We start from the raw sequence: 25,276 nt of genomic DNA, 5'->3' as shown, positions 1-25,276 counted from the left end.
ACACTCTCAATGAACGGGCTCTTTACTCCCCCAGGTCATTGAGAGAAGATTGAAAACTCATCTCAATAACCGGGTCCATTCCGGTCATCAAGAATAGTGTTTACTCCTTTTGATGACTGGGTCTGTTCCAGTTGTCAAGAGGAGGAGTGTTTACTGCTCTCAATGACCGGAATGGACCCGTTCATTGAGAAGCGTGTTTAATGCTCTGAGTCTCAATGACTGGAACAGTTCCTGTCATTGAGTACTGTGCGCCCATTTTGGCAGGTGTCCTACTAAGGAAAACCACCAAAACCATAGCCATGGTGCCCTAAAGGGTCCCACAATTTTACAGTACACAGATTACGCTCTGAAAACAACATGGGCGCACAGTAGCACACCCCATTCCTGGTGCTAATGCCATGCAGCTCATCATATTGTTTTCAGAGCTTAATCTGTGCACTGTAAAATTTTGGGACCCTGTGGGGCACTGTGGCTAAGGTTTTGGTGGTGTTCATTAGTAGGAAATCTGCCATAATGGACCCTCTGTTGCACATGGCATTTTTGAGGCCAGATAATGCCATGCACCTAACTATGGGCTTTTGAGATGGTTTTCTGGCCACTGTAAAAGTTTGGGGGGCTTTGGGTGCCCCAATGCCCAATGGGGAGCTTAATAACTTTGGAAGTATTTAGGTCTTTTTTTTGGAAAATTATATTTCCACCTTTCAGTATTTTCATTTTTGAATTCCAACTACCAAAATGCGCCCGCGTACGACCCGGGCGCAACGTCGAGGAGCGGTCCTCCCGACGTACGCGCCGCTTGGTGGTCGGAAATCAAAATTTAGGTAGTCAATCAATCAAGACCCTTTTTTTATTACTTTTCCAGGAATCATGACTTCTGCTACAGTTGCATATTTACATGACTTGACACAATGTTTTCTTCCCAATATGTTAAGGATACCCACCTCTTGGTAGTGTTTCGTACTATCAATCGGACTTCTGGGTGTCAGGAAGGGCCTTGGACTTCCGGATGATCATACATGCAGAGAACAAAATATACCATCAGGAGGCTGAGCCTTCACTCGGGGCACGTAGCACACAACATCACGCCCCAAGATTGCGCAGAGACCTGGTAATAACATTTTATTCGCGAAAATTGGCCAACATGAAAGTCTATTTTATTCAACAGCTCTATTGCATGCTTCTCTTGACCCACCACGCCTTTGTACTCGCCACTTTGGACCCAGGAGGTGAAAGGATTCCTAGAGTACTTTTGGATTTAAACGAGTTCCCGCCGGATGAACCTCCTAGCACGCCTCGATTCTGTCTTTTCCAACCAAATCCTCCCTCAGATGCTTCACAGGAAGATTCTGCCTCACAGAGCGACCAGGTGGGACTGCACTGGTTGGCCTCTACCTCAGACACCGTTCCGGTGAACGATCGTCCGACTAGGTCCCACAAGCGCAAGAATGTTGATGCTACTAAAGAACACGAACAAACAATGGCGCCGATTGAACTGGACAAAAGACTGAAGGCTTGGTTGAAATACCCAAAGGACTGGCCAGCCGAGAATGCGATTAAACCGAAAGGTATCACTGCTACCGCTGCCAAATCGCGACAACAAGAAAAGCAAACAATTGAAAGTTTCCAAAGCACGCCGAATGATCGAAGTAAGCACATCAGGCCCAGCCGACTCGAAGAGAATGAAAGAAAACGTGTACTGTTCAATGTTAAAGACTGGGGTTTTGTCAGAAAAGATTCGAACATTCAAAGTGATGAGGATTCGCAGAGCGCGAGAAACCACGCTGAGAATTTCTTCCAAGCCAAGAGAGAAACAAAAAAGAAAACCGAGTCAGGACTCTTCAACAAAGAGCTTCATCAGACCAGTAATGAATATGAGGATCACCACAACGCATCCCAGGAATCTCACATCGCCTCTTTTTTCCAAGTCATGAGAAAACTTAAAAGAGCAACCGAGTTAGAACTCTTTAATGTAGAGCTTCATGAAACTAGTGATGAATATTTCTGGATTCCAAAAGAGTACGCGTCCAAATTCATGAGCCTGTTTAGAGGGATATCAAGAACGGAAATTCCCTATCCAGACATGAGAATCTTATCAGAAAACGCAAGAAATTCACAGAAGTTAAAAATCATATTGAAACTGTCAGATGAAAAACTTAGTCTTGAAGGATACACGGTTTTTTCGAACGATATCGTGGAATATATGGTCCCAAGACTTAAGAACAACTTGCAGTTGAAGACTTCCAAAGAAAGCCCGCGATTAGACAATCCAATTTTAAAAAGAATTGAAATGATAGTAAAATTAACAAAATGCGCCACTTTCCTGCACATAGTCACTCTTTCTCTTTTTAACCAACACAAGAGTGGACAATTGACAAAAGGCTACATTGAAGATTTTCTAATCATCCTCGCAAATTTCTGGGAAGATCTTGAAAGAGGTTCAGAAGACATTCTCCAGCACGTTTATGGCCGGAAGTTGTATGGTATGCTACACTTCACGACGAATTGGGCCGGTAATAAGGCTTCATCAAATGTCCTGGGCTACGCTTGGCATATTGTCGAATACTGCGCAAAGAAAAACAACAGGTTTCACCCGCTCCAGGCAGACGGCCTCCCGGAGCTCGTCTACAAGATAATTTTTTATTCCAATTACGAATATGTCCTCGCTGAAGCCAAAAAGGATGAGGTGGTTAGGGTAGCCCAGGAAATTCTAAATTTAAATGTGATACGATAGCTGCCTTATCTTAGCCCATTCATTCCTCAACAACAGTTTTTGTTATGTTTTTCCCAGCCTCTAAACCAAACCATGATTTCAACTTATCAAACAAAAAACAAAACTGGAGAGCTAAGAGGAGCACATAAACCAAAACAAAGGAAGCTAACGGTGTTTGATGAGGGAAGTGACCTAAATACACAAAAAAGGGGGGGAAGTATGAGATGGTTCGCTATTGTGAGATATTGTGAGATGATGAGTAATGGCCAAATTGAGAACAAGAAAGTTCAAATAATGGCGGAGGTATCAATGGGATTACGTCACAAATAGATTTGAGAGGTGGTCAGACAGATCCTTGCAATTCGCGCTGATAGATCTCTTTATCGCACAACAGCTTTTGAAAGGCGGGTTCCGAGGTGGAGAGGGGTACGATTCTGTCGGCGAGGAGTGCGCGAGAGTCGGCGTCCATTTCGAAGCTTTCATCAGGCCTAGAAACGCGGGGTTTAAAGGGGTTAGCCATCAAAGCGTAAGTGACGCCGTTGTTGGTGCTACCGGCCCGAATGCGGAGGTCGAGTTGAGAGAGGCGAACGAAGCGGCCGAGGAGGGTGGAGCGGTAGTCGTGGCCGTGTGCAGATCCGGATGAGAGTTGATTGGTTTCAGATTGTCTGAAGTGGCCATAGCATGTCTGTAGGATCGGCTGCTCGATGTATACCGTCAGAAGCCGACTCTCTGTCAATGCCCAATTGTCCGCATCCCCCCCGGCTTCTCGGTGCATATCTGCTATCGGGGACGAGCTCGACAGTCCGTCCATCAGGATCACCGGGTTCTGCATGTGCAGGATCAGGTTCCGGGTATAGTCCGTTACTGTCAGCCGATCGCTACCTTCTCCATCGACCCACAGATCAATGATCTGCAAAGATCACCAGAACAGCATGGTCAATCCCGATTCACAGCGTTTCGCAGGTTCGATTCTTGAATGATCCTTTCCAATCTTCCGCGGGATCGAAAAAAAAAAAAAAAAAAACTTACTTCAACACACAAATCAAATCTCTGGCGTGGACCATGTCCAAGCTCGGAGATCGTCATAGGGATCGAATGGGAGATGGCTATGGAGGATTGAGAAAGAGCGGCTGAAGATTGGCCACCTGAAGGTTGATAAAGGGCGAGAGCCTTGGCCTTGAGATCAGCAGGAGAGGAGCCAAAGAGGGAACAAAATTGATTGATGTTTTTGTTGGAGGAGAGGAATTGCTCGGCCGAGCCAATGTATCCGGGACACCAGAGTGCCCATTGGAACTGGTTCGAAGGGCCGATGATCTGAGGATCGTAGATTGACGAAGGCCGTTTATGAACGTTGAAGAGGAAGATCACTTTCCAAAGCGCTTTCTCCCAAGGCGGACAGTCTTCAGCCTTCTTCCAGAATAGGTTGCAGGTCATATTCCTCGTGCCCGGATTGCGTGACGAGTCGCTGACATAGAGAGTCATCTTGTAATCCGACGTACCACCCGAAACTCGCTCGCACTTCTCCGTCTTTTTATCGTCGATCAGGGCTATCAGATTAAATGACTGTTTCTGTCCTCCTTGAAGCTGCTCTATCTCCCTCAACGTCTTCAACGGTATGACCTGTGGGTCGCGTTATCAGAAATTAGGTGGCTTAGATGAACGAGAACGATATGTATTTACTTACCGCTGACTGGGAGGCTGGTGGGCGATTCGTTGGAAGTTGTGAAAGAGCTGGACGGGATGGATTTGCAAGAGGAGATGCTTGTTGTGAGGGAGTTGGCCGGGATTGATTTGCAGGATTATTCGGATTAGAACGATTCGAAGGATGAGAGGCAGCGGAGTTTGGACGAGTTGAGGTCTGATGAGTATCTGAATGATGGTCAGGGTGGTGAAGCGGTTGACTAGAGTCAACGTGTACCCGTTTGTGAGGGTTTTGGCCGTTTGACGAGGAGCCTGGTTGATTCGTCAACGGAGTAGATTGATCGCGCGCCGGCAGGGTTCGTTTGGCTGTCGATCTGGTGGAACCGTTGGTTTCTCTGTGGTCTTCATGACTGGCTTGGAGGCCGCGTTTAGAGTGACTTGTGGATGAGATGGCTGCTTGAGGATCTGGTGCCCGTTCAGCAATGGATGATGAATCAGATAAGTCGTCTGAAAGACGTGGACCTGTTCGAACAACCACAAAAGAAAAGGAGAAGGCACGGTGTTATCATCAGTCCAACGCTGTTTGCCCCCAGGAAAAAAAACAAGATAAAACGGCCTGACTTATATCGACCGTCTTTAGAATGAAGGGCAACTGATTCTCAGCCGGGTTGTCTATCAGCAGCTTGGCGCGTACACCGTTCCTGAATTCCCAACGATTTTCCGTCGCATCAAAGTCGGGCTCGTACGCGTGCAGGTTAAGCTTCAGTGTCGAGCATACCTTGAGGTCAGAGAGGAACGAGCGACACCAGACGCCAAGAAATCTGATACGATGGACTCGCTCGCGAGCCGTATTGGTCTTGCCGATGCCGGTCGAGGTCGATGGCCAACATGCCCCATCGTCGGCGTCTTCCTCCTTAACGACCCGTTCATCGAGCTCAATGTCGATGCGTGACCCAGACTTGGTGGTGAGCACTGAGGTTAGATTTCCATGCAGACAACGATTGCTAGAGGTAGATGGGGCCATGTTGTGCGCAATGTGCAATTTATGCCGTTCGTCTTGGCTCTGTCTCGCCACTTGCCGACCGGTGAACCGGGTAAGGCCGAACGGTCAACCACAGCTCAGCCCGGCGGCGACTCTGTCTACATGATGCAAATTTAAATACCCCACCCGCAGCGAGAGCGGCCTTCACCTGGCAAAACCATGAACCATCAACAAATTGTACGTCTTGAGGAGCGTAAAATAGCTGGAAAAGCTGGAAAAAAAAATTCAAACATCGGCCCGTGAGGGGCCAAAAGAACTGACGACAATGGGATTCGAACCCACGCCCGAAGACCGCCGGTTTTGCTCTGTCCGACCTGGGAGGGAGGCCTGTGAGCTTCACCTTAAGACGGCGCCTTAGAGCATCTCCACCGCGGGAGCTAAATCAAGGGACTAAACCAAATTTAGCTCCCCAGATCCGATTTAGCTCCTCCACCGGAGGCGCTAAAGGCTACCCTAAAGTAGGAAAACCCATCCGGGGAGCTAAACCAAGACCAGATTTAGAACACTATAGCTCCCCACATAGCTCCTCTGGCTCACATATCACACAGCCGGAGGCCTGTGATACTCCGCACCTTCCCGCACACAACCCCTGATGCCCCCAACCCCAGACATCCACGGACATAATCAACGGCCTTCCCGGCCAAACCAACTATTGTACACAAAAAAATCACAGGCATAATAAATGTGTGTCCAATTATCAATGGCCGGTACCGGACATCGAGGGGATCAGCAGTACAGTACCCTCCTCTCGATGACGGGTCTGTGCCAGTCATCGAGGGGACTCACAGCTCGCAATGACCAATCACTGGTCATTGAGGGGACTCACCACCTCTCGATGACCGGCACAGACCAGTCATCGGGAGGATGCACAGCTCTTGATGACCAGTATATACCGGTCATTGATGGGACTCATGTCTCCTCTCGATGACCGGATTGACCGGTCATTGAGGGGAGTCACCACCTCTCGATGACCGGCACAGATTGGTCCTTGGGAGGACACACAACTCTTGACAACACTGGGTCGCTACGCTACGCTACGCTATTTCAGGGCTACGCGTTAGCGTAGCGGCAAAAAGCGCCCATCTATTTTGCATAGCATTAGCGCGCTGTTAGCGCCGATAGGCTGCACTAATTTTCAGCGGCGCTAACAGCGCGCCAATTCTTTGTTAGCGTTAGCGCGCCGCTACAGTCGCTACGCTACGCTGCGCTGCGCTACAGCGCTTTTAGCGGAAAAAAAGCCCTTTTTTCCCGCTAAAGGCGCTGTAGCGCAGCGTAGCGCGCGCTCTTTTGCGCCCTGCATGCGTAGCGTTAGCGCAATTGCGCGCATCTGCGCTAACGCTACGCTATCAGCTAAAATAGCTGCGCACCGCGTGCGCGTAGCGTTAGCGCATATGCGTGCAATTGCGCTAACGCTACGCTAAAAAATAGCGCATTCGCGCTGCGCTATGCTACGCTAACCGCTATGGTTAGCGTAGCGACCCAGTGTTGCTCTTGATGACCGGGCTGTACCGGTTATCAAGAGGACTCACATCTCCTCTCGATGACCGGATTGACCGGTCATCGAGTGACTCACACAGCCACATGTCAATGGCCGGTACTGACCGGCCATCAAGAGGACTACATCTTGATGGCTGGTACTGACCGGCCATCAAGAGGACTATATCTCAATGGCCAGTACTGACCGGCCATTGAGAGGATGCTGCCATGTATTGACCGGACATCGGTATGCACCTCTTGTGCTGACCGGCCATCGGGGAGTCGGGGCTATCCGGTTTCACAACCTGGAGGTGCTACTTTGGGAACCTTGCGGTGTGAAAGAGACCTTGTTCGGGAAGCTAAAAGTGCGCCGCAGTCGCGCAAGCCTGGGATTTAGTCCCTCAGAGCATCCGCATTGGGGCCTAGGGATTAGCTTAACTTAAGCCCGCAACTAAGTCCGGACTAGCACTAATCCGCATGGTCAACCACATTGGTTTCAGACTAAATATTGGATTAAGGGCTTAATCTGGTCTAGCCCCGGCATCCACATTGACACTATTGATTTTCACACTACATACTCCCTTCCTCCCTACCTCCATGGACAAAACCGAACACAGATCCTTAATACAACATCATCTTTGACTTGGACAACAGATGATTCACAATCTCCTTGAAGATGAAGCAACCCTCCAAACCCTTTTTGAAGAACTTGTTAAATTATATTCATCTTCCCTCATCGCATTATGAATACGCAGCAAACGTCAATTTGAACTCGCATCATCACTGAAACAAACCTAACCAATACTTCCCTCCGACAACAAAACCGCACTCCTTCCGCCCCAACCTTGCTAGTCTTTTCTTCACGCGTTTACAAGATTATCACGTGAAGAAGAGACTAGTGAGTAAAAATCAACAAACTTCAAATTCACCTCAAACCAAAACTAACCCTCCATCAAACTCCCTTAACATCACATCTCAAATCACTCAACCACAGATACAAACTCTTACGCGTCCTTCACCCGAACTCCCCATTCCAAAATCAACATCAAAATAACCCTGCGTCATCGCAGGTATGCCTCGTCATTCTCCTTTTTCCTCATCCCATAATTATATCACACCCAATCCTTAACATTGTTTTTCTTTTATTTTTCTTTTCTCCTATGTTCTTTGTTTTTCCTTTATGTCAGGTGTGTGTGCAGAAAAGTCGTCGTAGTCGTGCAGAGTCAGAGTTGTTAAAGTTACCGATCGTCATCGTCATTGTCAGGTTAGATTATTTCTCATTTAATAATGTTTTCTTTTTCATTTCTTATGATCGATAAAATAAAAATCACGCGTTTACAAGATTATCACGTGAAGAAGAGACTAATACAAACTCTTACGCGTCCTTCACCCAAACTCCCCATTCCAAAATCAAAATCAAAATAACCCTGCGTCATCGCAGGTGTGTGTGCAGAAAAGTCGTCGTAGTCGTGCAGAGTCAGAGTTGTTAAAGTTACCAATCGTCATTGTCATTGTCAGGTGTGTGTGCAGAAAAGTCGTCGTAGTCGTGCAGAGTCAGAGTTGTTAAAGTTACCGATCATCATCGTCATTGTCAGGTGTGTGTGATAATTGCAGTTCGAATTCTACCAAAAATTACAGAACTGGATTCTGACTCGGATGGCAAAGAACCAAAAAATGAAGAACGTCGCAGAAGAAGGCCAAACAAAGACCGTGACCGTTACATTTTTCATGATAAGCTCATGGCCGATTATTTTAACAAGAACTCAACGTATGGATGGTCTTGATTTTTTACAGCCCATGATTAGCTGATTGAAGCTGACCTCAATGATGATTGCTTCTAGGTATGATGATCGTGCCTTTTCGCAACGGTTTCGGCTTGATAAGGAGGTTTTCATGCGCATCCTTGAAGATTTGAAGTCAAATTGTCCTTACTTTGTCCAGAGGTCGGACTGTACCGGCAAGCTTGGACTCAGCCCGGAACAGAAAATGACAGCCATCCTCCAACAGCTAGGCTATGGACTGCCATTCGATGCAACAGATGAATATTGCCGCCTTGGAGAAACAACAGCTCAAGTGAACATGTCAATGTTCTGTGCGGCAATCCAAGAGCTCTATGGTACAATCTACTTGCAAAGCCCAACTGAAGATGATCTCCAACGGATTCTGAGTCAGAACGCCAAACGAGGCTTTCCGGGTTGTCTCAGCAGTTTGGACTGCATGTACTGGGGTTGGAAGAACTGCCCAACTGCTCATGCTGGGCAGTTTAAAGGCAAGGAGAAGGGGCCGACTCTTGTGCTCGAGGCAGTTGCAACACAAGACACGTGGATTTGGCATGCCTTCTTTGGCACTTCCAGCTCTCTTAACGACATCAACGTCCTTGATCGCTCACCTCTCTTCCAATCTACAATTGCGGGGACTTTGTGGAACATCAATTTTACTGTTAATGAACACGAGTACAACCACACTTACTATCTGGTCGATGGTATATATCCTAGTTGGTCAACCCTTATTGAGTCAAAGGGCCTGGCACAAGATTGAGCAACCCAACACTTTACTAAGAGTCAAGAATCAGCTCGGAAGGACATTGAACAAGCTTTTGGGATGTTAAAAGCACGCTGGAAGATACTCACCAAGCCCGCGCTTCAATGGTACCCCGGCGATATTGCCATCATCATGAACAAATGCATCATTCTGCACAACATGATGGTGGAATATCGGTATCCACCAATGCATTTCACTCGGTCGGACTCTTTCAAACTCATTCCACCCCGCAAACAGCCATTCACTATCTGGGAGCAAATAATCCGAACGGTCGAAATGAAATCATGTGGAATCCATGACAGGCTCCTCCAGGATCTCATTGCCCCTGGATGGAGGCTCAGCGGGAGATCTGAAGAGACGGAAACGGATTGGCAATTAGATGCCAAGCTTGATGCCCAACTGGACGCCGATTTGGACGCCCAAAGGGCCAAAGAATCCGATTCGGACTCTGAAGATTTGGACGCCCAAAGGGCCGAAGAACCCAAGGTCTAATTCTCTCATCTATGACCTCTTTATCTCAACTGAAATGCAAGCCAGGTATTTATTGTGAGACAACCAAACATTTCAAAGAGAAATGAATACAATTTTTTTTAATTGAGATCGTTATTTGGTGAGATTGATAAGCAGGAAAAGTGAGACCATTTAATTGAGATTGTTATTTGGTGATATTGATAAGCAGGAAAAGTGAGACCAACACTACATAACATGATCCCTAATTTTTCATTGAGATTCTTATTTGGTGACATCAATAAGCAGGGAAAGTGAGAACAACACTACATAGCATGATCCCTAGTTGTTGTTTGGGCTAGGGAAGCATGATAACAGACCCAAAGAACATTACAACAAGGCAGGATTGATGTTGTCCCTGTCCGCAAGCGAAGACAACAAAGTGCGTCGAGGGCCCAAGGGTGTCTGAAAGGCTTGGTGAGAGTCAAAGGGGCCGCTGCCCTCACCCATATCTTCATGAAGAGAACTCGGCGCCGCTTCCAAACGATCCGGAGTACCAAAAGGATCCAATCTTGCTTGATCGTCAGGATCCAAAGTCGCAGATTCATTCGCAGAAGCTGTGGCCGATGCCAAACGGACTTTTGCAGGTGAATTTTGGATTTTTTCAAGGATGCACTTCCTACGAGCAGTCAGGTATTCATGCAGCTCCTCGTCTCCGCACTCAGTGAGGTCCTGTAACATCAACTTCAGGGCGGAATTTTGCTCCTCGGTCGCCGCAAGTCGCTCTTGAATTTTGTTCAAGCGATTAGCCGCAGCAATTCGTCGGTCGGCGTCCCTGGTCGCTTTCTCAAGAAGCTTGAGTTTCTGACGACGAAACTCACTCTCCTCAACCTTTCTCTTGTCTTGTTTGATCCCTTTGGGTCGCTTCCATCGAAGTTCAGACTCATCGGGGCCTTGCGGTGTAGAGGAGGGATTTGGCTGTGACTGGAAACTGGCTGAGAGCGAAGGTGACTCAGCGGATGTTGAGTTTGCTGCTGAGTGGGATGAAGGGCGTGGAGAGGGCCGGGCACCGTTTTTTGCGTGTCCAGTCATCAATTTCTTCCACTTCGGCGCGTCCTTGACAATATTCCAAGCTGAATCATGGGTGAAAGCGCGATTTTTGGTCTGGAGGTACATCTCCTTCACATTAATGAGCCAGTCCGATGGGGAGGTTCCAGAAGCTGGATTATTGGCCATTTGATTGTATATCGCAGCGAATTGGAGAATGAACTTCTGTATGTTCTTCCACCTAGAACAACCCACAAATGAAAACATCAGTAAGTATAGACTTGAACCAACAAGAGAACTAATAGGCATACCTGCTTTGTAGCTTATTCCCGTCTCTTGGAGGCCCAGGAGTGAACTGGTTATAATCGTTGGCAATACAAGCAAAGAACTCGTCTTTCCCTTGCTGGTTTGAGTTGATTGCATCTTCAGAGGTCACGACCCAACTCTTTGCAAGCTGTGTGTCTTCCTCAAGAGTGAAGTTTGGGGCTCGTTTGGTTTTTGAGTGATCATCTTCATTGTTGCTAGCCATTGTGTTGGATATGGTTGACTTTGGGATATACACATGTGGAGGGGGATATGTGCCTTAATCCAAGATAATCCAGGCCATGCTGCATATTCATTTTCAGTCTAGTCCTAGGATTAGTGGGGTCTACATCTAGACCCCACTAGCTCCAAACGGAGCTCCGGGTCAAGTTGATCCCGAGTTAATCCAAGCCGATGCGGATGCGGGGGGGGGACTAAGTGCCCTAATCCGGGCTAACTTAGTGCCGAATGCAGATGCTCTCAGATAAAACCCGCTCAGTAAGGCAGATTTACAGAGTACGTAGCCCAATTTCCACCCCCGAGCCCTCTTTAGGGCTCTTTAACAAATGAATCTTTAGTCAAATCTCTAAGCCTTGCTAGATTTACCCACCACTAAAGAGCCTCCGTAAGACGGCTTTAACAAGCCTGCCGACCACACTTGCTAAAATCATCAAGTCCTACAAACACGCCATGGCCGACTCCCCCCCCCTCCCCCCCCAGATAACAGCACTACTGATCCGACACCCAAGAAAAAGAGAGGACCAAACTGGCTCCCTCGTGAGGAAGAGCAGCTCGCCATCTCTTGGATCAACGTCAGCAAACAACCCGGGTTTGCCAACAATCAGTCGGGTGAGACCTTTTTTTGCAAGATCGAGAGTGACTTCAACACCCACTCCAAGGTACACTTTCAGGATCATGCTCAAATAAAAACTTGGTAAGCATTTCAATTCCTATTCTGCCCATGATCTACATAATTACTGATTCCATCCTGCCAGATGGAGTGCGATGAATACAGCAACCCTGAAATTCTCGGTGATCTACAATGCTATTGAGCGCAATCCTCCGAGTGGGTCAAGCCCCGACAATTGGTTGCAAGAGGCAATGAAGAATTATCAAGCTCAGAACAAGAATGTGGCCTTCAATTGCCTCTTGGCCTGGCAGAAACTCCGATTTGCTCCGAAATGGCGATCGGACCAACAACCAGATCAGCCAAGCACGCCACTCCACCCAAACGCTTTGCCGGACCCGATTGAGCCAGATTTATCTCCTTCCACTGGGATTACCCCAAGTGCCCATTCAGCCACCTTGATTGACCGGCCTATTGGTGGTAAGGCCGCTAAACAACAACATATCAAAGGTTACAAACACAACAAGGCCATCACGCAAGCAAACAAGCTCACCGAGATTGCTCAAGAACGCCTCGGAGCCTTTCAAAAGGGGAATGAGATACTGATTGCTAAGAAAGAAGGAAAAGTTTAAAATAGAAGAAGAAAAGCTGGTTTTGGAAAAAGAAAAAGTCATGATCAAAAAGGAGTTTTGTTGGAGTGAAACGCAGATGAACGACTACAAGTTGCTCCGTGAATCCAAGGATATCAATGATGAAGATACCAAAGAGGTCCTCATGATCATGAAGCAAGAAATCAAGAGCAAATGGCGATCCCGGGCCTGATTCCTTTCTTGTATCTTCTTCACTTGATCAATCAATCAATCCCTCAATCTATCTCTTGTGTTTTATCTTGGTTGTATTGCTTTCATGTGGTACATGGTACAATACATACTATATAAATCAAACAAGAAATAATGAAAATAATTGAGAGAGAGAGAGAACTGTGAATAAATGAGAGAGAGCTACTTAGTCCCTCTCGTCGCCACGGAGCAACAAATTGTAGGCTTTCAGGTCTTTGCGCAACTGTGCATGGGTTTCCGGGTTGTGTAGATCATGCTTGTTCTGGAGATAGTTCACCCAGGTATGAGTTAAGGCGGGGTCTCAATGATTTTCAATGAGTTTGATGTCCGTTTCGTCAAGGAAGGGGTCCAGCGGCAATTGTTCCTCAACAATCATGTTGTGAAGAATGATGCAGCAAAGCATCATCTCCATGACATTATGCTTCTGCCATAACCGGCAACCCCCAGTTAGAACATGCCAACGGGCCTGAAGGACCCCAAACGTTTGCTCAATGTCTTTTTGGGTGGATTCCTGCAGTTTGGCAAAGTTCCTGGAAGCACTATCCTGCGGGTGCTTGATTGAGGAGACTAGCGTGGACCAGGGCGGGTAGATTGAGTTGCAGAGATAGTAGCCGTGGTGGTAATCATGGCCGTTGATCGTGTAGTTGATCGTGTCTGAGGCTCTGGCAAGCAAACCATTGAATAGATGACCCCGATGAAGGACGTTGATGTCATTAAGTGCACCCGGTGTCCCAAAGAAAGCGTGCCATATTCACAGATTTTGGCTCGCAACAGCTTCCAAGACCATCGTGGGTTTCTTCTCCTTTCCCGTGTACTGGCCAGCAAAGCCCAAGGGGCAGTTCTTCCATGCCCAATGCATGCCATCGATACTTCCAATACAGCCAGGAAAGCCCCGGGCTTTGTTCTCACTCAGGATAACCTTCAACTTGTCACGGTTAGGAGGTTGCAGATATTCTGTTGCATAGAGCTCAATGATGTTTTTGATGAAGTACTTGAGTGTTTGGAGGGCTGTGGTTTCCCCAATTCGCATGTATTTGTCCAGAATATCAGCACTTGTGCCATAAGCAAGTTGTCGGAGAGCTGCAGTCATCTTCTGATGAGTTGATAGGCCTATCTGGCCACAGCATTCCTGTGAGTCATGGATCAAATCAAATGATACATTCATTTCAACCAAAGTATTGCAAAACTGAATGTCTCAGAAAGTACTCACCGCTTTGCAAACCCAGAATCAATCATGATGCTGAAGATCGCCGCATAACCAATCAAACAAACGGTGAATCATCCGGAATCGTCGCACAAACGTTTGATTGTTCCAAACGGGGTTCTCCACAAAGTAGTCCGCCATCAATTGCTTGTTGCCTGCAATTCGATCACAGAGGACAATCTCTCTTGGTTCGGGGCTGAGATTTCTGGGGATGGATTGAGATTCTCGGAGTGCTAGGAGGTGTCAAATGCTTTCTTCTTCTTCTATGTCCCACATGTAATGAAAAAGGTGTTGGTCGGGATCCATTCTTGAGGAAGGTGCTATGTTACCGACAGGACCAGATGGCACAAGGGTGGTGGCGGGCTCGGTATGTAAATTTGTGTTGGCTATCGAGCCAATACCAAGTGGCGAGGGTGAGTTTTGCGTTTAGGTAAACAACCAAGCCTTGCCGGACTCGGTGGCTACCTAAAGAGTTACCGCAACAAGGGTGGATGCTCTTAGACCACACCACCTGCAAATGGGTGTGGTTTTCTCCACAGCCACACCCAGTGGTTTTCCTGCGGAACTCGCGCGGCCCCCCAAAAGCTCGTGCGGCCCCCGGACCCCCTAGCTGCATATCATTCGGGGTGCTTAGGGGCGGACCGGTCATCAAGGCATACACCTCAATGACCGGAGCCGGCCGTTCATTGAGGTGTACAGGTGCCTTGATGACCGGAGCCAATTGGTCATCTAGACATACATCTTGATGACCGGCCAGATGTATGGTCATTGAGGTTGTATACAGGTACCTCAATGACCTTCTGAACGGTCATTGAGGTACACATAAACCTCAATGACCGGCCAGCTGGCTGGTAATTGAGGTAGAGCCAACCGATCATTCAGGCATAAACCTTGATGACCGGAGCAGGCCGGTCATCTGTATACCTTGATGACCATCTCAATTGAATGGTCATTGAGGTGTATCCCTTGATGACCGGAGCCGGCTGGTCATCAAGGTGTATGTACACCCTGGACGCACTTTTAAAGTTTTCCTTTGGGGGACCTTTGAAGGGAGCGGCTACATTCAAAAAACCATCGAAGTGCCCTCGTTTGAGTAGCTTTTGAAAGTCATCCGAAGATTTTCCCAATTTTTGGGAAAAACTTTGGATGACTTTTGAAAGTATGAATTTATCTGGCAAAAACCCGCCCAACCAGCGGGTTTCACCGGATCATTGCTTTGGAGCTCAACTCTGATTGCCCTTTGAAAGGCCTTCGGTGGAGAAACCAGCTCCGCCAAATGTCTTCCAAAGGGCATTCGGAGGATATTTGAGTGCCATCCTCAGGGTTCCCCACCCAAGGATATTCGAATGATTTTCAAAAATCATTCAAAGCCATTTTCTGAGGCCGGTCGGCTTCAAATAAAGGGACAAGGTTGATCAAAACCTTCTTGCTGAGCAGCACAATGCCGGCCTCCGCAAGTTCCCAGCCTCCCATGCAGCCATTCAAACACCCCTACCGGTCTCAGAGGTATGAATCAGCCCGGATTACAACCTCATCCCCCCCATGGCCAAGAAACACTCCACTACATGGGTAACAACCCAGCTACCGGCCACCCAGGAGTCAATCCAACCAACTACAGCTTATCGACTCCTCACCCTGCCCAATCCCAGTCCGGCGAGATGATGACTCCGGCACACTCTTGGATTGGCCCCCCACCCTTGGCATATCCAATCTCTCCGGTGCCTGGAGTCAACAATCACCAGCCATGGGCTCCGAGCCCAACCGGCTCCAACGCCAGGCCTAGCGTGTCTTCCCAAACAAGCTCCCTCGAGTCCGCAGCTTCGTCACATGAAGAACTCCAAAACACTCTTCAATCGGTCGCAAGAGCGCTGCAACTCGGCAACAAGCTGGTTCAACGGGCCCAGCCCTTGCTTGAGGTAAGTGCGGCACTTGACATTCCCAATTGTGATATCTTACGACCACATCTACTCTCCAGATGTCCCCAGAAGCACGGAACATGGCCATTCTCCTCTTGGCCCTCCAGACTTGCATCACACCCAAGCCTACACCCAACCCAGTAGTGGTTCCTGCCCAGCTTCCAGCCGAACCCACAGCAACCCAAACCCCCACTGATCAACAGTTCAGCTCGGCTTTCAGAACTTGGGTCCGAGAAACATCCTGTCCGGTCCTACTCGCCGAAGACCTCCAATCATATGGCAGCCGAGCCTCTCGACGCTTGCGCGTGGCGGACACGCCGTTCCCTCAGGTCCAGGTAAAGTTTCATATATGTAAAGCTCAAACTTGAATGATAGAGACCAATTGAGGTATCTATCAATTCCATCCCACCACAGGCTGAACTGAATCGTCAAGATGAAGCCTTCCGCGCGGCGCATTTGCCGCCCAACATCGCCCAAGGCGATGCATTAGAAAGACTCCTCTGCGACACAGTCAAGAGCAAGAAAGCAGCCCTCGCGATACTTATTCAAGTTGGATTGACCGGGGCAGGGCCCCCCAATCCGCTCCCCAGGCTTTATAAGCTAATTGCGGATGTCTATGCAGCGTTTCATCCTGATTTCCGACGGCAGGCAGATCGTCAAATCCCCTTGGACAAGCGAGTCACCCCAGGGGCAAAAATTGTTCTGGGATGACATTGATGAGGATCTTGCCAGACTCAGGCGTTAGTCATCTGCCTACGGAGTGGCATATTCTCAGCTCATCTTCAACCTAGACCAAGCCACCTGGACCGGCGAGAAGACCGTTAACGATGTTGAAGAGGCTGCTTAGCAAGTCCCTCCACACAAAGAGGTTCAATCTCGCGCGGCCACCTTGGTGGAAGAACCAAATGAGGAAGTTGCCCTTGAAGAATAGCTTCTTTTCCGCTTCTTTCCTCTCATCTCTTGATTGCTCCACTGCCCCCAATCTGTCTCTATTGTCTATGTTTCATCTCACTTCTCTCGCTGTGCGACGATATGCACAAATTCCTACAATACACGAAATATCCAAGATACTACAATACACAAACCTAGTAGAATATCCAACTCTCTATCTAGTAGACACATGCAATACACGATGAACCAGAAATCCTCTATATGTTGACGCTGTTTTGGGTGAGAGAAATGCAGGAAATGGACCCAAATTCACCAGATGAGGCTGCATCAGAGGCTTCCCAATACGGGGGCTGGGCCGGTGAGGGACTCCTGTCTGTGCTAGGCGGTGGCAGTCGGTTGAGGGGATGTTTGCTGTTTAGGCTGCCCTCGTGGCTGGGTGGTCCGTAGTGATGAGCGCTAAAAATGGGGGGGGATCTGGGATAGCTGTTGGGTTTTGGTGGTTTTGAGAGGTTCGCCGGGGTTTTGGATCCTTGGTGGCGGTTGTTTTGTTATTGAAGGGATGAGAGGTGATCTTAAAGAAGGGAAGGAAAGGAAATCTGGAATTTTGGATGCTGGATGATCGGCGGGCGGAGCCCAAAAGTTTGAACTCTGAAGATCTGATCTATATACTCTTGATGGTCCGTCTTCTGGGGATCAGAATGCCATGGCCACCCATCATCCAAGTTCAAGCTGGACTTGGACTCCGGGTGACATGTCACATACATTTCATCACATCCTCCGCGCGCTACGCGCGCACACACAGAACAGCAGAAGGAACAAACAAAAAGAAACAGAGAAAAGAAACAACACAAAAGAAACTAAAAGAAAACACAGCATGAGGAGACAGAAAGAAAAGAGCCACAGAGAGGAAAGGAAGAAAGAAAAGAAAAGATAGAAAAAACAAACAGAAAGAAGAGGACCAGAAACAAACAAGTGAGCAAACCCACAGCAGGTGCTGTGTTAGGACCAAGAAACTGAAGAAAGAGCTGGAAAACTGAGAGAGGAAGGGACTGGAAGAAAATATTTGGAAAGAGAAGTGGAAAGAGAGAAGAGAGGGGGGGGGGAAGTATGGAAGAGCGGGATGGAAGATGAGGAGAGATGGGAAGGGGGTGAATTCCTGAGGATCTTGAGAATCTTGACGCCTTGGGGGGGGGGGGGGATTTTAGGAGGGGAGTTCTTGAGGATTGAAGAGCAAAGGTAAAGCTTGATTCCTGAAGATCTTGCTGGTGGCGGCGATTTCCCTGACTAGCTGGCCACAAGAGGGGCCACCACACCGGGCAGAGGAGCATTTGAAAAAACAAGCAGGCCCAGGTGGGACCCAGCTCAAATAATATTTGAATAATATCCAATATTTTTTCAAATATTATTTGAATTTGGCACTCAAAGGACATTTGAAGTCATTTGACTTCAAATGTCCTTTGAGATTCCTCCGGATTTTTCCAACTGTCCTCCGGAGTCCAGTTTGGAGAGAACTCAAAGGGGATATCCACTTTGAGTTAACTCCAAAGCGGGTTCGAAGGACTCTGGGATTTGACTTTGGAGTCCCTTCGAAAGGCCGGTTTGACCCAACCAAGACGTCCCCGCCTTGCAGGTGGGAACTTCAAAGGATCTCCGGAGTCAACCCGGAGCTCCTTTGAAGTTTTGCGTCCGGGGTGTATACCTCAATGACCATCTGAACAGTCATCAACATATGCATACACCTTGATGACCGGCCAGCTGGCTGGTCATTGAGGTACATAGGTACCTTGATGAACAGAGCCAACCGTTCATCAACGCATACAACTTGATGACCGTCTCAAATGAGAAATTGAGACGGTCATTGAGAACAGTCATTGAGGTGTGGTACACATTGTGAAAGGGATACATGCACATTAAAGGGATATACATACATGATAAGGATCACCAAGTGAACCCGGGTACCCGCGGCGGGTGCAGGTACCGCCACTGTTTTTTAGCAAATCTGGACACCCGCGATCCCACCCGGCACCCGCGGGCGGGTACCCCGGGTGTTTTTCGCGGGTACCGCGGGTACTTTCAGGGAAGAAATGTGCCTTCTTCATGACTGATGTGTGCCGGTCATCAAGAGGGAGGTGTGCCTTCTTGATGACCGGTGTGGGCCGGTCATTGAGAGGGAGGGTGCCTTCTTGATGACTGGTGTGTGCCGGTCATCAAGAGGGCTGAGTGAGACCCTCTTGATGACTGGCATCGACAGGGTTGTGCGCCTTCTTGATGACCAATGTGTGCCGGTAATCAAGAGGGAGGTGTGCCTTCTCAATGACCGGTGTGTGCCGGTCATCGAGGGGGCTGTGTAGCCCTCTTGCAGACCAGCACTGACTGGTCATTGACGGCCTCAAGAGGTGCTGCGGCAACTTGATCCAAAATACAGTGGCGGGTGTTGACCACGGGTACCCGGGTACCTGGGTTTTTTTTCGCCAAATTCCAACACCCGCACCCGCGGGCGGGTACCCGCCGTAAGGCCGCGGGTGCCGGGTACCACCAAACGGGTATCACTTGGCGATCCTTAATACATGAAAGGGGTATGTGCACATAAAGGGCTATGTAAGCATTATGAAAGGGGTGAATGCATACAAAAGGGATATATGCACAGGAAAGGGTTATGTGCATGTCAAAGGGGAATTTGCACAGGTATCAACTCCTGTACTTAGTTTTTTGTACCTTAGAGTCACTCTTGCATAAATTAGACAATGTGCATGGAATCAACCAGTTCTTGATTCTTGCGTGAGGCACAGCTTGCCTTGAGCTCTTGCATCTCAACTGCACGCAGTTTCTAGAGTTTTTCTTGCAGTGCAAGGTGATGATGTCCGGAGCAAAAAACATGAGTTCCATTTGGCAGGCAAAAGCAAAGTGACTGCAGATTTGGTGTCATATTTGTCTTTGAGGTAACCTGATAACATGACCACAATTTGCCTGGTGTGGATGTAGTGGACTTGGTTGCTTCCCTGTTACATGACCATTGTCTGTAGTGGGCTGTTTTTCTCTCAGCCTGTAATGTAATGATGGGTGTTTTAGCCCCGTAAAATTATGGTATTCAAAATTGCATAAGATGTTTTTACATAAAATCATAAACTGCAATTTTAGCTGGGAGATGTCACTTTAAAGTTTTATGCATTCTGACATCTCCCAGCCAAAATTGGCTTTATGATTTTATGTAAACAGTGACATATGCAATCTTGAATACCATAAATGCAAAATGTAACACACTATTGCATCATGCAGAAGTTAACTTAGAAGTGACTGTAAAACACATCTAAACTCATGATGAGCAGCAAAAGTCCCCTTAAGAGCATTCACATTTGTTTGCTAAATTCTTGGGTCAAGTAAGCCTGGGATTTCGGGCGGGTTAGCTGACTGAGGCTATCTTAAGTGGGCAAGCACGTTTGCTGGCTGAGTTTCAGGCTAACTGACATTGGAAATGCCCTAGCCTGAGACTAAATTTCAGGTTTAGGCTAGCTAAATTTAGTTAGCCTAAACCTGAAATCAAGCCTGAGGTTCGTTGACCCAGGGTTAGCCCAAACCAAGGTGATTGCCAGCCGGTTTAAGTTCCTTGAAATCATCAACTTACCCCAACAAATGTGAATTCTCTGAATGGGGCTTTGGTTGCAATGCATCATGTGCCAAAATTTCCAAGGCACCACCCTATCTGCTAGCAGTAGCAATCTTTAGATCTTAAAAGTAAAACAAAAACTGATATTGTCTGATGGTATATGCATAATACTGGGCATCAAAAAAAACTTTCTGGAAGAAGAGATGATTTGGTGGGCCAGCAAGTATAAATTTGCTACTGTCAACCACGTGAGGTAGTGTAATTAACTACCAAGTGTTGGAGGAAAGATGCCCTGTTTTTTTTTTTTTTCTTTTTCCTTGAGATGTTCTCTGTGACAATGATGCTGTTGACCCATTCAAGTACTGGCTTTATTGGACTTGAGTTGATACCATGTGGTTTGTATTTGTGTAATCTGGACTTTGATCCTTCTCTGAGAATAATTTGAAATTCAGGTGAGCATCCAACAAATTTTTGAGTCTATTCATGTCAGCATGTTTGAAAAAAAAAAAAAAACACAATCTTCAAGCTCTCTATGGAAAAAATTACATACTTTCAGCCAAAACATCTTTGTCTGATTAATTTTTCATCATGAAGAAGTGGGTGCCAACAAGGGTGAAGCGCTGCAGCTGCAAAAAGAGCAGCGCAGTGGGGCTTGGGTGCGCTGTGCTGCGCTAATTTATAGTGTCAAAGCCGCTGCGCTTCAGCTAAGGGGATTGGTGGGGGATTTTCTCAAAAATATAGTGCACTGCTCTAGCGCAAAAGTAGCGCAAAATCGCCACAAAATAGCGGTAGCGCAGCGTGTGCGCGCTATAATAGCTGCTAAATAGTGTGATATTGGCGCTGTATTATTGAAAGCTGCCACTATTGATTGGTTTTTTTTAGGGGGACAAGGGCCAGATAAGTAATACGAGAAAAGACAAGTGACAATCAAAGATACTCGCTGTCTGAGTCCACTGGATAGTGATTTTGCAGACTTGCGCTATAAAATAGCGCAGCAGCGTGTTTGCTGCTATTAACTAGCCCAGTAGCGGGATTCCCGCTATCAGTCAGGGATTCCCGCTGTCAGTCAGACAATTCCGCTGTCAGTCAGGGATTTCCACTATCGATTGGGGATTTCCACTGCCAAATATATTTGGAATAAGGTGCCTTCTTTGCTACACAGTAGCGCATCTAGCGCAGCGCCAGGCCGCCAGCGCTTCCGCTCATCCTAACGCTGTAGCGTAGGTGCGCTGCGCTACAGCGTGCGCTTTTGGTAGCGCAGTGCAGCAGATCACCCATGCTGTTTTTGTGAATTCTCCTCAAGAGAAGCTGTATGTAGGGTTCCCCTTTTTGTGAATATGCATACGTAGCTTCTCCACAGTTTCCGACACTGCCCTGAAGCCATTTTCTGTGTGCATATGTGATTGAGGTTGGCTTGTTTGAACTCATGTTGATCAATTGGCTTGTGTGCCTTACTTGTGGTATGTGGCGAGTGTATACATGTGAAGTCAGCTGACGTCAGCCGGACTGGTATGTTCCAACTCCGCTCGAGTTGCTCAGCTGGGATGGCCGGATCAGGTGGGTCAGGGTGGGTAGAGATGACATAAGCCAGCTCCACCCCGGCCCACCACTCCGACCCTCCACCACAGCACTCGAGCGGTATGTACCACTCCGGCCAAGAGTACTACATACTGCTGAAATTATTCACAGCACTCGCTTACCTAACATATTATTTAAGCTGCCAGCCACCCAACCCGCTTCCCAGCCTGCCCCTCCGCCCATCAGAACCAGCCATGCTGAGCTCGACCAGGACCATCACCACCGACCGTCGCCACATCGACCCCAACCCTGACCGGCTCCAGCTCATCTCGTCGTCCCCAGCAGCCAAGCCAGCCTCGCTCCTCCTGCTCAGCACCAGTGCCGAGGCTGCAGTCGCCGAAAGCAGACGCTTCGAACGCAGCTCCCGCCACTCCTCCCTCTCCAACAGCCTCGGCTCCCCGCCGAACCAGTCCACCAACAGACACCACCACAAGCTCCGGCCCGCCTCCCCCCCCTCCCCATCCTCCTCCTCCACCTCCTCCTCGTCCCTCCACCCCCACCATCTCAGCTACCACCATCTCACCCATCCCCGGAACCTCTCCCAGTCCCCGCTCAGGAACAACCACCAGCAGCGCATCCACCATCGACACACCCAGGCCGTCGCACTCTCCAGCAGCTACCATCCAGCCCCCACGCCCACCACCAGCAATCTCCCAGCCGCCGTCGCCGCCAGCAGCAACACCACAACCAACAGCAACAGGCGTGAGCCAGCGAAGACGAACCAGCTGTTCAAGTGTGAGAAGTGTCTCAAGGTCAGCCAGCCCCCCCTCTTCTGTGTGTCTCCTGATCTGGCCTTGCCGTCAGCGATTTGCGGCGGTCGCTGCCAATCCAGACCTGTTCACATGTCACCTACCCCGTCCCACATGCATCCAGTCCGGGTGGAACTGATGAGCTAGATGATCTTCGACCTTACATATCTATCTCTCCTTTTGGCCGATTGCATTTGAATACACACAATTGATTACGTAGACATTAGTCAGTTTCCCTAATCACACCCAAGCTGACTTTCCTGTGTTCTTTCATTTCGCTACGTACCCAATCCGACAACGATATCTCACTCAAACGCACCACTGCCCGTCCACCACTTCGCCATCTTTCCCTCCTCCGATGATCGTCGTCGACAGGTTTACAGACACCCCCAGTGCTTAGTGAAGCATCGCTGGGAGCACACCGAGGTAACTATCCCTATCTACGTTCTTCTAACGCAAAATGCGCAACTCTCTCGTGTTGTTTGTTGATCTAGCAGACCATCGCTCATTGATTGACTTGATGGAGTACAACAAAATGTAACTTAGGATGCTGATTCTCAATAAAACAAAAAATCTTGTTTTGTACTTTTTTTCCCCCTTTGACGAAAAAAAAAAAAGTACTGGGCAGATGCCTCAAAGCTAATGTTGAGCAAACATCAGCAAGTGCAAATGTTAGAGGTCAGTTTTTAGTCCATTTTTTTCGCTTCGGTTATTCTGTACTCCAAAAAATGTCGCTCTTGCGCATAGACACATTGAATCTAGAATAAGAAACTGGATTGGTCGTCACATCCCAAGGAATCATGTTTTTGACTTGCTATTTATCCACCCGGATATTCAACATGATGTCTAGGCGGCTGCGATTTTAGCGGCACCATCTGGAAGCTTACCCGAGTCAAGGTCGTTGTGGCCTGCAGCGGTTTCCTCGTCTGAGGCTGGTCTCCTGGGCTCGGACCAAGTCAACCTGGAAGTGATTTATTCGCGCCAAGCGGCTCGTGCGCTCAGCCATCCCCACCACCATTACCGCTCCTCGTCAACCTCATGTGTTCCCTTGCGCCAGACGCGGGAAAGTACGGATGTGGAGATGAACGAAGATGCAGGGATGCAAGGATCTGCCGAAGACGAACGTGGCTCGGAGGCGGCTGGGGAAGAGGGGGAAGATGAGATCATGTTTTCGATGTCGCTGGATGGCGAGGAGAGCTCATGCTCGAATGTCGGCCGGGCCAAGCCGCGGATCGAGGGGCGCGGAGGGAGTGTGCGGAGCAGTAGCATCTCCTCGTCGGTTTCTGGGCCGCCACCGATCGGCTATTTCGAGCGGCGCAACCCGCAATCGGTCTCGAGCGTGGTCTCCAACCTGGGCTCCCTGGAACGCCTGGCCCTGTCGAGCTCGGGCCCGAAGAGCCGGCTGGTGGCCTCTCTCCCGGCGATGGTCGCCTACCAGCCTGCTCTGGACACCCACCACCAAGCCAACCAGTTCGTCTACCACGCCTCCGAGTCGATCTTCAAGCCCACGACGCCCTACCAGGACAGCCAGCTCCGCTTCGAAGGCCGTCGCCACTTCCATCACTCCGACCTCGTCGACGACGAACCGTTCCCTCCCACGGCCCCTGCGCCCGCCGGCCAACCCGCTGCCTCCGCGCATAATGGCGACAAGCTGCCCGTCGAGGACGAGTCCACTACCGAGGAAGAAGACGACGACGATGATGGATGGTCTCCTTCTACCGAAAGAGAACGCGAAAGAGTCGAGGGCGACGAAGTGATCGGAATGGAACTTTAAAAACCCCGCATGTGCACGCTCCAAAACTCATTGACATACAAAACTCCTTCCCGTTTCCTATCTATCTATCTATATATATTTTTGATTTATCACTTCTTTCCAAACGGTCGACTCTCTTCTTCTATATATAGCTGTACATTTCTATAACAACAACAGCTCAAAAGGCAGTTGAAACTAACAAAGATATTCACAATTCACAGGTGTATGTAAACATAAATCAAAACAAACCAGTCCAAATATCTTACTTTCTCTCTCCACTTATCCCATTCCCCGCTTCCTCCGACATCCGATCTCCCACTCCCACTCCCCTCGCTCTTGTCTCTCCTCAAAGACAACAACCCACTCTTCCATCCACAGTTCTTATCTCTCTCTCTCTCTCTTGAAGCTACTACGACTCTAGAGGACGCTCGTTGTTGTTTATCGATCATGGTGGACTTGGATCCCTTCTTCCCTGTTGTTCTTTTTTGGCACTCACATGCGTGTTTTTCTTTGTATGTGTTAGTGTGTCCAGATTACAAAAAGACTGTTGTTTGTTGTGAATATTTACATAATTGGTTGTGCTTTGTTGTGTGTTGTAGTCTTCTCTCTGTCTCTCTCTCTCTCTCATCTTTGCTTTGTTTTGTTGTCTTTTGGCTGTTGTTGTCTTTTTGTTTCTGTTGTTGTTGCT

The 25,276-nt window shown here is 48.4% G+C and overlaps 5 protein-coding genes across 5 annotated transcripts; 3 read left to right on the top strand and 2 right to left on the bottom strand.

Annotated features, from left to right (window-relative positions):
- Positions 1-1,141: 1,141 nt before the first annotated feature.
- Positions 1,142-2,731, top strand: PtA15_1A865 (uncharacterized protein; the record flags this gene model as incomplete). Its single annotated transcript, XM_053165936.1, has 1 exon — positions 1,142-2,731. One exon carries the CDS (start codon positions 1,142-1,144, stop codon positions 2,729-2,731), a length of 1,590 nt encoding a protein of 529 aa, XP_053017078.1.
- Positions 2,732-3,053: 322 nt separating this feature from the next.
- On the bottom strand, positions 3,054-5,375 carry PtA15_1A864 (uncharacterized protein; the record flags this gene model as incomplete). The annotated part of the gene is made up of 4 exons (XM_053165935.1): positions 3,054-3,620; positions 3,740-4,330; positions 4,395-4,873; positions 4,973-5,375. 4 exons carry the CDS (start codon positions 5,373-5,375, stop codon positions 3,054-3,056), a joined length of 2,040 nt encoding a protein of 679 aa, XP_053017077.1.
- A 4,872-nt stretch (positions 5,376-10,247) lies between these two features.
- Positions 10,248-10,804, bottom strand: PtA15_1A863 (uncharacterized protein; the record flags this gene model as incomplete). The annotated part of the gene is made up of 2 exons (XM_053165934.1): positions 10,248-10,692; positions 10,749-10,804. 2 exons carry the CDS (start codon positions 10,802-10,804, stop codon positions 10,248-10,250), a joined length of 501 nt encoding a protein of 166 aa, XP_053017076.1.
- A 4,858-nt stretch (positions 10,805-15,662) lies between these two features.
- On the top strand, positions 15,663-16,612 carry PtA15_1A862 (uncharacterized protein; the record flags this gene model as incomplete). Its single annotated transcript, XM_053165933.1, has 4 exons — positions 15,663-15,907; positions 16,234-16,348; positions 16,428-16,523; positions 16,604-16,612. 4 exons carry the CDS (start codon positions 15,663-15,665, stop codon positions 16,610-16,612), a joined length of 465 nt encoding a protein of 154 aa, XP_053017075.1.
- Positions 16,613-22,148: 5,536 nt separating this feature from the next.
- On the top strand, positions 22,149-24,609 carry PtA15_1A861 (uncharacterized protein; the record flags this gene model as incomplete). Its single annotated transcript, XM_053165932.1, has 4 exons — positions 22,149-22,838; positions 23,211-23,261; positions 23,454-23,513; positions 23,686-24,609. 4 exons carry the CDS (start codon positions 22,149-22,151, stop codon positions 24,607-24,609), a joined length of 1,725 nt encoding a protein of 574 aa, XP_053017074.1.
- Positions 24,610-25,276: the final 667 nt, after the last annotated feature.

The sequence above is a fragment of the Puccinia triticina genome, chromosome 1A (genome assembly GCF_026914185.1).
Source record: "Puccinia triticina chromosome 1A, complete sequence".
Taxonomy (NCBI): domain Eukaryota; kingdom Fungi; phylum Basidiomycota; class Pucciniomycetes; order Pucciniales; family Pucciniaceae; genus Puccinia; species Puccinia triticina.
Note: the sequence above shows the minus strand (reverse complement) of the source record. Positions and strands in the feature narration are given on the sequence as shown.